The sequence below is a fragment of the Uloborus diversus genome, chromosome 6 (genome assembly GCF_026930045.1).
Source record: "Uloborus diversus isolate 005 chromosome 6, Udiv.v.3.1, whole genome shotgun sequence".
In the NCBI taxonomy this organism is placed as follows: Eukaryota; Metazoa; Arthropoda; class Arachnida; order Araneae; family Uloboridae; genus Uloborus; species Uloborus diversus.
In genome coordinates, this window is record NC_072736.1 from 27,949,181 (window position 1) to 27,963,727 (window position 14,547).

Genomic DNA, 14,547 nt, shown 5'->3' on the forward strand with positions numbered 1-14,547 from the left:
CCCGAATCGAGAAACAGTATGGAACGACTAGCCCTACTGCCTATCAGGTGACAGTGACTCCAATATCATCAGAACCTGATCCATGGAGTGACGACCAAGTTCGAAAAGATCAACTTGAAGACCCCGACATAAAACCAATTTTGGAGTTCATGGAAAGTGACAGTCGGCGACCTAGCTGGCAGGACGTTTCCATCTTCAGTCCTGCAACAAAAAGATACTGGGCTTTATGGAACTCGCTCCATTTACGGAACGGCGTGCTACACCGAAAATGGGAATCTGACGACGGCAAAACATCTAGGTGGCAGTTACTACTTCCCCGATCAAGGATTTCAGATGTTCTGAAAGAAATACATAGTAGTGCGACTGGAGGATATTTTGGTGTCTTGAAAACCCTCAATAAAGTTCGGGAGCGCTTCTTCTGGAGCAAGGCGAAGGATGACGTGGAGAAGTGGTGCCATTCTTGTGACGCCTGTGCTGCTCGTAAAGGACCGAAGAAGAGAAGCAGAGGGAAGCTACATCTGTACAACGTTGGAGCTCCTTTCGAACGAATTGGGATCGACATCCTGGGTCCTCTACCAAGAACTGCTGATGGGAACAAATACATTCTTGTTTCCATCGACTACTTCACCAAATGGCCGGAAGCATATCCCATTCCAGATCAAGAGGCTACTACCGTAGCAGAGACTCTAGTCCAACATTGGATCTCGAGATACGGAACACCTTTGCAGATTCATTCCGATCAAGGGAGGAATTTCATCTCTGCTGTGTTTAAGGGCCTATGTCAAATTTTCGGAATTGAGAAAACTAGGACAACACCACTACACCCACAATCGGACGGCATGGTGGAGAGATTTAACCGCACAATCCTAAATAATCTCTCGCTTATGGTATCCAGAAATCAACAGGATTGGGACAAGAAGCTACCTTTGTTCCTGCTGGCCTACCGCAGTGCTGTCCACGAGACTACCGGATATGCCCCATCTCAGATGCTCTTCGGGCGAGAGCTTCGGCTACCTTGTGATCTCGTCTTCGGTCGTCCTCCGGATGCGCCTTCATCGCCTGAGGAGTACATCCAGGATCTCCAGGCCCGGTTGGAAGACGTTCATAACTTCGCACGAGAGCGAATCAACATCGCGGCGGAGAAGATGAAGACCAGATACGACACAAGGTCTACTGGACATGAATTCAACGAAGGCGACAAGGTTTGGTTATGGAATCCCATCCGACGGAAAGGTCTGTCACCCAAATTGCAGTCGCATTGGGATGGACCCTACAAAGTCGTTAACCGACTGAATGACGTCGTAGTGAGGATCCAAAAATCACCTAATGCAAAACCTAGGGTTGTACATTATGATCGGTTAGCCCCATACTATGGCCATAGTTCATGAGTATTACGTAAACAACCATGGTTGATAACATAAAAGTTGTAGATAATTTTTGCTTTTAATGTTTAGTAATATTTCTTGTTATTATTGTGTTTTCTGTATCTGTTAGTTATTAATTAATGTGTATATTTGTAAACTTGTGATAGAAGTTTGGCACCCTTTCTGGGGATTGTACTGCCCGGGACGTGCAGTCCTTAGGAAGGGGGCAATGTTACAAATTCTGTAAATAGTAATTATTGTAGGAACGTAACCTGTAAATAGTTTCCCGTAATGAATATACAACCCCTTTTTCATATGGCTAAAGTATACGACCCCTATTTCCTTTTTGTTTGATAACGGTCTACTACTTTACAGAAGCGTGTGGAATATTTGAGAAATTTCTTTTCGGTTTCTATATAAGCCGTTAGCGATGGATAAACAGTTAGTTTCGATGGAGATTTCGAACTGAGTGCATTTTTGCTCTGTTTATTGCGAGGCAGTTCGCTGTGTTGTTTTCGTATTTGGAAGTAAATACGTGTGTAAACGTTGAGTTTACGGTGTTGTGTGATAATTGCTTAATGGCTGATGAATAATTTAGCAGTTGTTGAAGATCTTTCCTGTACATAGTGTAAATAAATTTCCTGTGTTTTTATCAAGAACTGTGTTTTTCATTTCAAGAAAGTGGAAGTCGCACCGAATCCGTTACAATATTAACAGTATGCAGTTGAAGTAAGATAAAAACAAACAGTAACAAAAGAACTTCCAAAATACTGAATTTCGGTATTAAATAAATGGCAAGACATGTGGAACATATCAGTCACAAATATTTATCTTGAAAATTATGCAACAAAAATGCGAGAATCATGATTTTTGCCGTTTTTACTTAGGATGTATCAAGGAGCTGAATTTGGCACATCTTGGCAACCAGATACTAGCCTAATAGGAAACTAGGGGCCAGGCCCTTGGGGAGTCCCCGGTTCGAAATCAGTGCAGTGTAAGTTTTATAAGAGTTTTAGGGGGAGGAGGGCAGGGGCGTGCACAGGAGGGAGAAGGGACACCTGTTGGCCCAGGCCTGGAAGGGGCCCAATATTTTTAAAACTAGGGGTGACAATAGGGGTAAACAATATGGAGGGGAACCCAAAAAAGTCATTTGTGATGGGCCCCAAAATTTCTGTGCACACTCCTGGAGGAGGGCAAGTCTACCAAACTGACAAGGGGTCTACCTTGGCCCTGAATTGAATTGGGAAAGAGTGCAGGAAGTCATAACTAAGGGTCTAAATTTCAAGTATGCTTTGCAGCTAATGAGAACTAGAATTGCTTTTTCTGTATTTCTTCAAATTTTCACTGCATTAAAGAACTTTGTTATTTTCCTTTTCTGACATTAAATTAAAAAAAAAAAACTTTCTTCTGTTTTACAGTACAAAACATTTTGGGTTTCGGGGGGGGGGGGGGTCCTCTGGATACGGTCCTGAATTAGACATTCAGTTTATGCACAAATGACGTTTTGTGCTTTGTGACATTTGAAATTTTTCCAAGGAGGGGGAGAGGTTACACTAAATGCAAATTTTATTCAAAAATACCTAGGGGGCTACTTCCATTCTAAAACGCTGGGGGACAATTGATCTCCCAAATGATGGGCCTGCCATTTCTACACACCATACCTTTAAGTGTATTGTCACAAACATATTAAGTCCTAGATAAAGGAATAAAACTTTTCACTTTAATTATTCCTCGTTTCATACAGATCATGGTGATAGATACACCAAAGTGGCATCATATCGCACATTTCTGGACAGACAAATGTTTACTAATAAATATAACTGCGCAAGTTCATCAGTCATAATTGTAAACAATATTACAGTATTTGTCACTAATAAAATCACTGGACTAGAAAATCAGCCGCTTTTTAAAATCAAATCCGGAAGAACAGAATCATTACACTATGAAAACATGTTATCTACATCCTTTAATAAAATCACTATTGCCGTTTCACAAAATCATTTTTGGACATCATACGTATTAAGACTCTTGAGCAGAGTTTAAAAAAAAAAAAAAAAAATGTACTTCTTGTTTAAAATGTCAACTGTATTTTAAACAGTTAAAAATAAATGTAGTCATTCCTTTTGTTTTCAGAGTATTTAAACTTCAAAACCGTTCATTTTTTAAAGTGAGTGCAGGCATGCTGGTTTATAGAATCATCCGCTTTATAAAATCAAATGTCCTCAAAACAAATGTGATTAAGTGGCAGGCACTGTACTATGAAATGTAAACAATAAGTGAACAAGTCATAGTAGAAAAAACTTCAATGAAGAGGAATCTCCCTTTACTGCTGAAATGTGGTATAGTAGGTGCCGTCTATATAAATCACATTTGCTTCAAACAGTTTTGATTCCATTAAATGGTTAAATCAATAAAGCTGGATTTTGTTCTGTTCTTGACGATTTGATTAATTAAAACAATTCATTTAACCCGCTTCCATTGTATAAAAAGGTGAAAATTTTCAGATATATAGGCTAGAGTCCAAAATATGAATTTCTGGTGTTTTTAAAACACTAAGAATTTTAGGAAAATTAAGACAACTCTGACTTCGGACTTTTGATGGCCACTCTTGCTGCTTACTTTTAACATAATTTAGAAAATTAAAGTGCCATAAGTTATATTTTTTCTTTGTTTTATAAACTCAACACACAGAATAAAAAACAACTTCTATTAAATTATAAGATTTTTATTGCAAAAATATATACATACATTTTGATTGCTACCTAGATTCAATTTTTTAGTTCTAACTTAAGTCTAAAACATTGACTAATGCAAAAACAAGACCTGAAAACAAACACAAAATTTGAACGGGGAAAAACACTCGTCAATGATACACTCACTGTGGAAAACAAAATCACTTACATTAATATACTGTTATGAAAGAAACAAAAGTGGGTGACTTAAAACAGACACCATTATTTTATAAAGTGTTAGTTGAATTTAATTTTTAATTAAAGCAAAAATTCGAAACTTGAATTAATCAAATTCTTTCTAGTAAGAATACTAAAAATACTTCAAATAAAAATAAACAATAAATGTAATAGTAACCATTGTACAACACAAACATAAAATAAGGCATCAAACAAGTCCTGGATAATAGGACAATAGTACATACCAAAGTTATTGGTAAGAAAAATAAAATATTCTGAATGAGCAACTAGTAGTTTGAAAACACTCACACACACATCCAAAGAACGGGAACCTAAAAATGTAGATTCAATAAAAAAAATTTACGAAACAAACATTACATTGCCTTACCTTAAACTTATTACCAGTACGATTTGTGAATATCATTCTTCTTAAATGCACTAGTTAGTCAATATAGAGCAAACTGTTGCAGTAATGCAAAATTGTGCAAATGGGAAAGTTTTTTTTAGAAAATGAACAGCATGAGGGTATTCATTTCTCACTGAAGGGTGGGTACTTAAGGAAATTGTTATCAAAAATGAGAGGTTTTGTACTCACTTGTTATGAAAAGCTAAGGACAGTCAAACAAATTTTTTTATTCTTTTCCAAACTAGGTTAGATGTCAACTTTTGATATGTAACCTATTAGTTGGGGTAAACATAACCTGGTAGTATTGTGCAGATCCTAATCGAAACATAACACTGCCTTGTTAGGTTTACCCCAACTATAGTATTTTGACATATAACCTTTGTGACAAATTGATGATTACTATTTTTTTTTGTTAGAGGAATATATTGCAGCTTCTATAATTCGCTTTCAACCATTTGACAAACACAAGTTGCATAAATGGCTTACAAACACTAAAAGGGTTCAAGATGTCATATATTTTAAAACAAAAGTGCACTTTTTCAATGTAGAAATTCCTTTCTATCTAGAAGTATGGAATGAACATAGCTAACCCTTATCAAATGTGACAAGTGAAATCTTAACCAAGCATACCATTTTAACACTTTTCTCTGAGCTAGTTCTTTTCACAGGAATAATAGTAGGTTGCAATATTAAGTGCATAGTAGGGTGGTCCGAAAATGAAAAATTAGGAAATCATACTCTCCACAAGTCTGCAATTGTTGCATACGGTATTATAGAATTAAGGGGGAAGTCAGGTGAATTGGTCAATATTTAGAGATTGCAAAGATTTAGCAGTGAAAGATGCAGATTTAGCAGAGAAAAATGAAGTGTTGTCTAAAACACCGATATTTTGGTGAAAGAATTTTACTAATGAAATAACTAAGCATAGAAATATTGTGGAAAAGGAATTTTAAATTAACAACATCTTAATACAAGTTTCTAAAATGCTATTGTTACATACAGCATTTTCTTCTTGCTTAACTATTTAATAGCAACATTGGCCATCAGTATCACCTTCTTGTTTGCTGAAATTTTTTAAAATCATATTAGGACAAATAAAAAAAGGTAATCAAGACATCTCTTAATAATTTTAGTAAATTATAATAGTTAACTGAATCATTTCAAAGTGACCTGTAAACGGTGAATATTTACAAAAAAGCAATACAAGTTAGCTTTCAATTTGTCTCAACCCCTAAACATACTCCAACCGATTCAAATTTTGGTTTGGTATTTTATTTTGTGCAACAAGGAGATAAATATTTAAAAAAAAAACCCTATCATTTTAGACCATTCTAGTGCATATCTATCAGATAGTTAAAAAAGAAAAACGTATGAAGCAAGCAGAAGTTCTATATTCTGTGTTTATCTTCTGAAGATTTTTTTGTTTGCTAGAAAAGTGAATACAATTTTCCATAATCACAAATTTACATAGTATTAGTTTTGTGTTTTTTAAAAACTTTGTTAAACCATGCTATAGTAAGTAAAACTTTAAACTAAAAGCCAGTAGAATGAACTTTCTGCAACTACCTAAATATGAGAGAAAAAAAAATTAAATCCGTACATTTTCAGTTTAAAAAACCTCCGGTTTAATAAATTTAAATTGAATAAAAAATTTCAAGAACAACAAATTTAGAATTTTTATTATTATCTTTTTTTGCTAATTTCAATTATATACCAGTATATTCATGTATCTTCAAAACATCTTAATGTGACAAGAATTTAACAGATCATTTTAGATTGGGTTTCTTAAAACCCGGTAATGGAATCCCCTGAATTTGATAATTAGTTTGATAATTCATAAATTTTACTAACTTTTTAATTGTTTATAATACAGTATTAAATGTAAAATCAAATGTGAATGTTGAAAAAGAAGCAACATTTTGCATAGTTTTTCAAAAACTGAAAGTGGCATTTATCTTCAAATGGAATATATATATATATGATAAATTCATATATTCACTGAATTTAAAAAAAATAAAAACTTTGAACATTATTTTTAAGGCAGTATTCTTTGTATTTATTACTCATATCTCTTATGATTAAGAAGGTAGTTAGAAGCAAGATCAAAACAGAAACATAACACCAAGTAATTCTCACAAAAAATAAAGGAGATATAGGCTTAAATTCAGTTTTGAATAATTTAAGTTTCTGGACGAAGTGATTTCATGAAAATTCAAATATGCAGAGTTTATAATAAAGCTAATGCTAAACAAAAGCTCTATGCAACCATTTATTACTGATTTAAGTTTGTAAAGTTGGACTTAAACATAAGTCATATACAGGCCCACCACTTCAAAAGTGTATAAACACAAGGATTTAATGTTGAAAACAGAAAACCACTTCCATACATATTTATATACACATTATTATATTCATTTATCCTCTTCTGACCTCGTTAAATGACAATCCTGGTCAGAAATTACATAGTTTTAATTCATAAGTCTTGTTCAGCATAAAATCTTCTTGAAATACATACATTAGTACAAAAAATAGTACACTAAGACTAGACCAGATGACGATGTTCTTACTACTAAAAAATTTTGGATACACAACATGTAATTTTTTAATTTTCCTGCAGGCAATACATGATGGGGAAAAAAGATCTTGATTGTTGAAGCCCTAATAATAAATAAGAGGCATGCAATACCTTTTAAATGCTTACATATGTATATATATAACAAAAGTTAATCAAATAACTGCATTAAGATTTTGTATAAAACAATTAGAATGAACAAAAAAGTTGCAATGCACATTCTATAAAACAATCTGAACCTAAAAATACTTCAGCAGTTCTTTTTCTTTTAGTAAAATGAAATTTTGCATTGCTTTTGTGTGGTCTGCAATGAATATGGTGCAAGGGATTATAAACATTGGGTAAGGGTATTTTTTTTCTGAGACAAATTTAGTAATTATTTATGCACCAAAGTTAATCATATTCATGACCATATTTAAACTAGTTTCAGAATTATTTCATAATTGTAGTGTCTGTCAAAAATCAAAATGTATAATGTGGAGGGAGGGGGGGGGGGGAGATGAGTGATGATGTTGCTTTGATATTTTTCAATATCTTACTTCCTATGATGACAATAGTCATCACAGATGATTTCATGGCAATGCATCACAAGCAGATGTGAACAAAATGTTTTGCATTCTTATGCATTATTCCACTTAAAATATTAAATATTCTAAAATGCCAAAACGTGAAAGATTTGTGGTATTAAATGCAAATGCTTCAGTTATAGTAATAGATGCAAAAAATAACAAGTTCAAAGATATATCAGTTAATGTTTAAGGATTCAACACTAAAAAGGGGGGGAGGAAGGGGGGATGTGTGACCACTCTTCATATTTGTAGCCCAATAGCTTCCATAATAACTGAAAATATTGTAGTTTAAATGCACTTCATAATATGATCCTATTTTATCATTTATGGGATGATTTTTACAGTAGAAAAAATATTAAACTTAAGAGCAGCAGGAGTGGCCACTAAGGTACTTTTTTAATCATAAAAACAGAGAAATTCTTCAGTTTTCCTAATTGCTGTAACATGAAAAAGTGCTATTCATTCAAGTTTAAGTTACAGCTGATAGGAAATCTGAATGTTAAACACCGAGTTAAATGATGTAGATTGTTCTTTGGGAGAGGGTATTTTTACATTAAGAGCACTTGGTTAAAAATGAAGGCAAAAACTGCTTTCTGGGAGGATTCCTTGGGTTTTTCTCAATATTTTTTACAAAATAAATTACATCATGTCAAATTTCAAGGAGGGGAGTGGCCCCCCACCCCATATTGGCTATGGCCTTGCACTCAGTCATGTCCGGGTCTATAAATTTTGAGCCCCCCCCCCCCCTCAGCAAAAAAAATCTGTTGGGCCACTCCCCAGAGGCCAGCAGTGTATGCAGCAATGTCAATAAGTTTTAGTGCTAGTTTTCCCCCCCAATTTCTAGGGACGTGTGCCCCCCCTCCCTGCACTGCAGGGTCTATGGGTATGCAGGTACGAGCCTGCAATTAGTGTGTTTCAAACCATGCTGATTATTTCCCATTTTATTTATTGCTGCTGTGTTTGGTCAAAGTTACTAAGAAATTACTTGTTTGGAAATATCAGGCATTATTTTGTGTTTTCAACCGACTTTTACATAAAGCAAGACAGTTAAAAAGATTAAAAAATGAATTAGAATGAAAAGTAATCCTCCAAACAATCAAGCTATTAAATAACCATGTTTATGCCAAAATAAAATACAAAACCAACAGGTGAAATGTAGTAGTAAAAAACTTTTTGCAGAGTTATTCTTGATGTCAAGATGAGCTAGATGGAAAGACAAGAGAATATTTAATCTTTTCAGTCGTTTGTGTTCTGATACAGCTGCTTGATTTCTTGCAATTTTTCTCTTAGTTTGTGCACCAATGTTGCTTTTGCTCTCAAATTGACAGGGATGATTACGTGAAAAATAATTTCTCAATCACACAAAACTTACATTATTCTTACATACAGTATGACACCCGATATCTGGAATGACGGTGAGTTACTTTTCCAGATTTATGATTCTCATCAAAAAATGAAGAATACTATCGTACTGAGTGATGTTTGCACTTTTTCCAAAATTCACCATGTTCACAACAATGGCCATCTCAGATTTTTGAGAAAGTCGACAGCCTATTACTTGACTGAAAACTTGGAATTTGAACCCCTCATGATTTTGGTAAATGCAGATTATAGACATCCCTTTCACTTTGCGCTTCAACATTCACAGCTTCACCACTTAATTATTTTTTCAAATACATTGATTTGTCCTTTTAAATAAACTCATGTTAACTCTTTCCTTCAAAAGATTTGCAAAATATTGTTTAAGTAAGGAAAGTACTTCTGAAGGGATGTGGTAGAGCTAGCTGAGGGGGGTTGACGATTAATAATTGAAAGTGGATAGATACATCTGTAAATGGTTTTCAACTACTCATTTTTCAAACCGTAAATGACACGGAAAGGATGCAAGGCTGACAAAATAGTTACTCATTTGCACGTATTTCATCATTGCACAAATTGCATTATTTTCATCGGTTAATGGTAGAGTGTAAGAACTGTGTGTGCGTGTGTGTAGTTTAATGGACAATAATATAGCTAATATTTATAAGTCTTATTTTCTGATATTATGTGTAATATATTAGACAATTCGAATGCCATGATGACTAAAGGGCGTTATTTCATGTCTAGAGGATTTTAATTATAGTTAACAGCACATTTAACAGGTTGTAAATAGGTTTCAAACTCTAGAAAAATTATTCCTAACTAGAAAAATTATTAATTTTGTCACCTTAGAACAACAGTAGGATATCTTACTGTTGTTTCTAGATGAAGATGTCTTACTGTTTCTCAGAGGCGGTGATTTATAAATAAAGAAAACTATTGACGGAAATTCAGTTTTCAGGTTGAGCTTGGAGCGGATGGACCACGATAAACAAGGTTTGACTGTAATACCATATTTCCCAGAATTTAATTCCTTGGTAGCCGACTTTGGAATGCTCATTAAAAATCAGAGATATTTGCAGGCAGATGGTCTGTGGGTGTACTTTTTATCATTATGCATTAGAAAATTTCAGTTTCAGGTCTTCCGGATTTGGGGGTTCCAAAACTGGAGTCAAGTACTGCAACTTTTATTATTGTAATTTCTGAAGTAAATGAATGATATATATATATATTTTTTAATTTTCAGAACAGACAGCTACAAATTACTGAAGTTTTCAAAGCAAAACCAACCATCACATTTGACACTATTCGGGTGACAACAAAATATTTGAAAATGGATAGTTAAAGGACCTTCAATACTTTTTCGCATAAAGGTTATTATTCCAATATATTTCAGAGTGTTTACATCAAATATTACATGACTGATCCAAATGTATATGATACTTTAGAGTTCGAGATATCCTTCGTGTGCACTGTGACGGAAAATCGGCACGATCCGTGTTCCGAGAAGCGGCACTCCAGACGAGAAACGGAAGAATGGTGGTGGTACTCAGTACAGGATGTCATAGTGTCCCGGGCGGTACAACAAGTGAATCCTGGGTGTCTTGTCCTCCGGGAAGTCGTGGGCGTTTACCGTGCCACCGGTGCCCCTATCCATGTACTGGACCCTCACACCCACGCCCAGGGCCAAGGTCAGGGCGATCACATGGATGTGGTCACTTTCTTTGTACATAGGTTCAACCTCCTGAAATGAAAAGACCAAAGTCGTCAGAAACTAATCATAGACTAATAATAATAGTAGACCGAGCTTTCTCATTCTTGCTGATGAAGAAAATTGGTTCATAGATGTATCATGTGACTAGTGGAAGGGCTTGGCGAAGACTTTGGCAGCATGGTTGCTAGATGGCAGCATTATCTATAGTTTGGCACTCGACATGTATTTTAAGACAATGTGTTTTCATTAAAAAAAACTTCCAGGTGCAGAGATTGAACTGTTTTTCTTTTAGTTATGCATTTATTTTGACATTAGTAATTAGTTTTCGATCACAGTTTTTCAGTAACTTTTATTTCATTTGGAACTGCTATGTCAGCGTTAGCGTGAACGTAATGGCGTAAGCGTTTTGCGTTAATGCAAAAAATGTACTAATCGGTATCTTAAATTGAAACTGTAGGTAAAAATCTTACTGTTTGCTGGTTCTTCTTGGTCGCTTGCATCTTTTATTGCTTAGAGAGTTATTAAAATTGACTAAAGAAAATGCACAATACTATCTAAACGAAAAACTCACTATATTAACAAAATATTTACAACTTAGAATAAAAAAATTTACAAATCGGACTCCATAAAAGATCATTCTTCCGTGTTCCATCAATCTATATTTATTTTATTTCGCGCTGGCGTTGATCGTCTGCTACGATTAACGCCCGCTGTTGCTAGGATATCCACCAGTCACATGGTTTGGTTTATGAGCAGCAAAAGGGTTGCCATAGCTCGGTCTACTCTTATTATTAGTCTATGGAACTAATGTATCTGTCAACAGAAAATTGTGCAAGAGAACCAAAAATACATATCTATTCCCTTGGGAAAATGTCAATACAGAAAATATCCAAGTCTCAATAACGAAATTTTTTCATCGCAAAATTTAAAAGTTAGTAAATAGCAAGTTTGACATGAATGCATATAATTCTACTTTGGGTAAGCTTTTGAAAATTAAACTTTCTTTTTTTTTCATTTCTGGACACAGAGTAGTGCAAAATCAACAAACTTTACAATTTTTGGTGCAGAAGAGTAGCTAAATAAATAAAACCAATTCAGAGCAGATTTTCTATCCCTACAGCAATAACAGATGCACATCTTAAGAGTGAATAAGGTGTAAGAAAATGGTGCAAACACACTATCTTTTAAAACCTACCTATCCATTATTAAATTTAATAAAACCCATATCTAGTATTAAAAAAACATTTGTGCATAAAAAATGCATATTTCAAATATTTTAGAATAGTTAAGAACATTCCTTAAGTTGTCTACCTACAGTCCATTTACATAGATTTTTGTTTTTAAGAACTAGGTCTGGCAACAATAGATTTTTATTTCACTAATCTCCCAGATTGCAATACATTAGAAGCGGCATACAACATATACTAAACTATATGGTACAAAATTTTGGCGATGGTAAAATATACAAAATAACAAAAATTGTATTAGTTATAAATGATGATTGCATCTGAAAAGTTAAGTTAATACTTCTGATAAAAAGTTGGAAGCAAGATAATGTAATGTTATGTAGTTGTTGGTTTCTTTTCAAATTAAGGATTTAGTTTTATGTGTTAAAGAAAATTTTGGTCTGAGAAAGTGCAATACTTTGAAATCCCTAGTTCCTATCTGACCTGATGTTACCTGAAGAAAAATATTTAAGTTATCAACAATTTGATATTTTTTCCAATTTACTTTCGAATGTATTAGCTAAAAATAAGTAAACAGCAAATTATTGATTACAAAAAAAAAAAAAAAAAAAAGGCAAATTTGGAAAAATAAAGATATTCCAAGCTTTTTCTGATGTCCGCAATAAAACCAAACGTGTGTCCTATGGAGAGGAAAGACAACTTCATCCCTCACACAAGGGGCCATTCATTAATTACATAAGAAAGATTTTGGCAGATTTTTGACCCTCCTCCCCTCATGTAAGGACACATAAGTTTTTTTTAAACCCCTTTCGCCTATTCTTACATAAGATTCCATTTCATTTTTCAAAAAGATGAAATAACGAATCTTACATCACTGGAATTGCTATTAAATTCTCTATTATTAAATTAAATCTTTTGGTGTAAAGAAATATTTACTAAACAGTTGGAATCTAGACTTAATATTTTTTGACATTTTTTTGTATATGATGCGATACTAATTAAAACTAAAACATGCCATTATAGTATGGTTCTTTTATTATATTTTACACTATTCATTCTTAGTAAAACAAATAAAAAACAGTTCCTCCTAATACGTTTTTACCTTCCAGATGCAAATGAAATCTGATCCCTGTCAAACCTCTCTCCTGCGCAATTTCTGATTTAAAATATCAATTTGGAAAACATGATGTAAGACTGGGTTTGCTCCCCCCCCCCCCCCTCCAAAGTAAGAGCATGTAGAGATTTTCCCAACCTACCTCCCCTTCAGGACACTTACGTAATTAATGAATGGCCACCAAGTATATGAGAGAGAAGTGCAAAAAACAAGATGGCGAATTTGAAGCAAGTAAAATTGGAAAACTAAATGAAAAAATTTGTGCCATGAACTTACACAATTTTCAAAAATTATAAGAATCTTAACTACAATTCATTTTCTTTTCTTTAGTTTTTAGCTTTGAAATTACCAAAAAATTAATAGCATATAATTTTCCACTTTACATAATGAATACAACAGAATTATAACACAATCTATCATATAACAGTAATTTAAGTACAATAGCTCTATTGGAAAAACAAAGTGAGAGAAAATAAAACAAGCTCGCTTTTATACTTACTTGATGACAAAATTCTTTAACTGTCCTATCGCCTTCTATGAAATTACTAAAAAAGGCTTCTTCTTTCTGCAAGTATCCTGAGGTTATTAATCTACAAAGAAATACAAAATAAATTAAAATAACTCTAATTTGAAAATAACTTGAGCTGGAACATTATAGATCTAAAACATTAGAAAATTTTGTCACCCTGTTCTGAGTTCACACAGTACATGTTTAAATACTCTTTTTTTTTTCCAATGGCTGGCAGCAAGAAAAGGTTACAAAGAACACAATAGCAAAAACAAACACAATACACAAATCAAATACTCTTGATTTTAGAAAATAGAACAACATTTACAAAATCATAATCAAACATTCAATCAGATATAGAAACAAAATTTGAGTTTTTTTGTTCAATTACAAATAAAAGTTATAGAATATTTTAAAGTTTGAAATGAATCAAAGAAATCAACCTGTTCTTCTAGGGGTTAACTTTTACTAATAAAATTTCTTAACAAAATAAGGTGAAGAAAACACGGTAGAAAACTGCTTAGTCGAAATTTTGGTTGATAAGGAACCAATTTTATTTTGAAAATTATAATTAAAAGAGTGAGCTAAAACAATTTAGAAATGCTAAAAAAAAAAAAAAAAAAAAAAAAAAAAAACCGTGCACAATCTTGTGCATATTGAAAAAATTAATGCAATGGTTCCAAGATCACATTTACATTTAACAACATTAAAATTGAAAACATCTAAATTACTTTAAAATCTGATTGAGGATGAATTGAGCCTCTGACCAGCCCCCACTAAAGCTGTAGTTATCAATCAATTACAGATTCCAGCTATGCTGTTCTGACCAATTATACAAACACAGC

At 33.5% G+C, this 14,547-nt stretch overlaps 1 protein-coding gene across 1 annotated transcript in view; it reads right to left on the bottom strand.

Moving 5' to 3' along the window:
- Window positions 1–10,204: 10,204 nt before the first annotated feature.
- Window positions 10,205–14,547, bottom strand: part of LOC129223859 (ubiquitin thioesterase OTUB1-like) — a 45,907-nt gene continuing 41,564 nt past the window's right edge. Inside the window, exons 7-8 of the mRNA XM_054858221.1 lie at window positions 13,694–13,784; window positions 10,205–10,923 (exon numbers count right to left, since the gene is read on the bottom strand). Of these exons, the coding sequence (XP_054714196.1) occupies window positions 10,729–10,923; window positions 13,694–13,784 (286 nt within the window). The 3' untranslated portion in view covers window positions 10,205–10,728. The remainder of the gene's footprint in view (window positions 10,924–13,693; window positions 13,785–14,547) is intronic.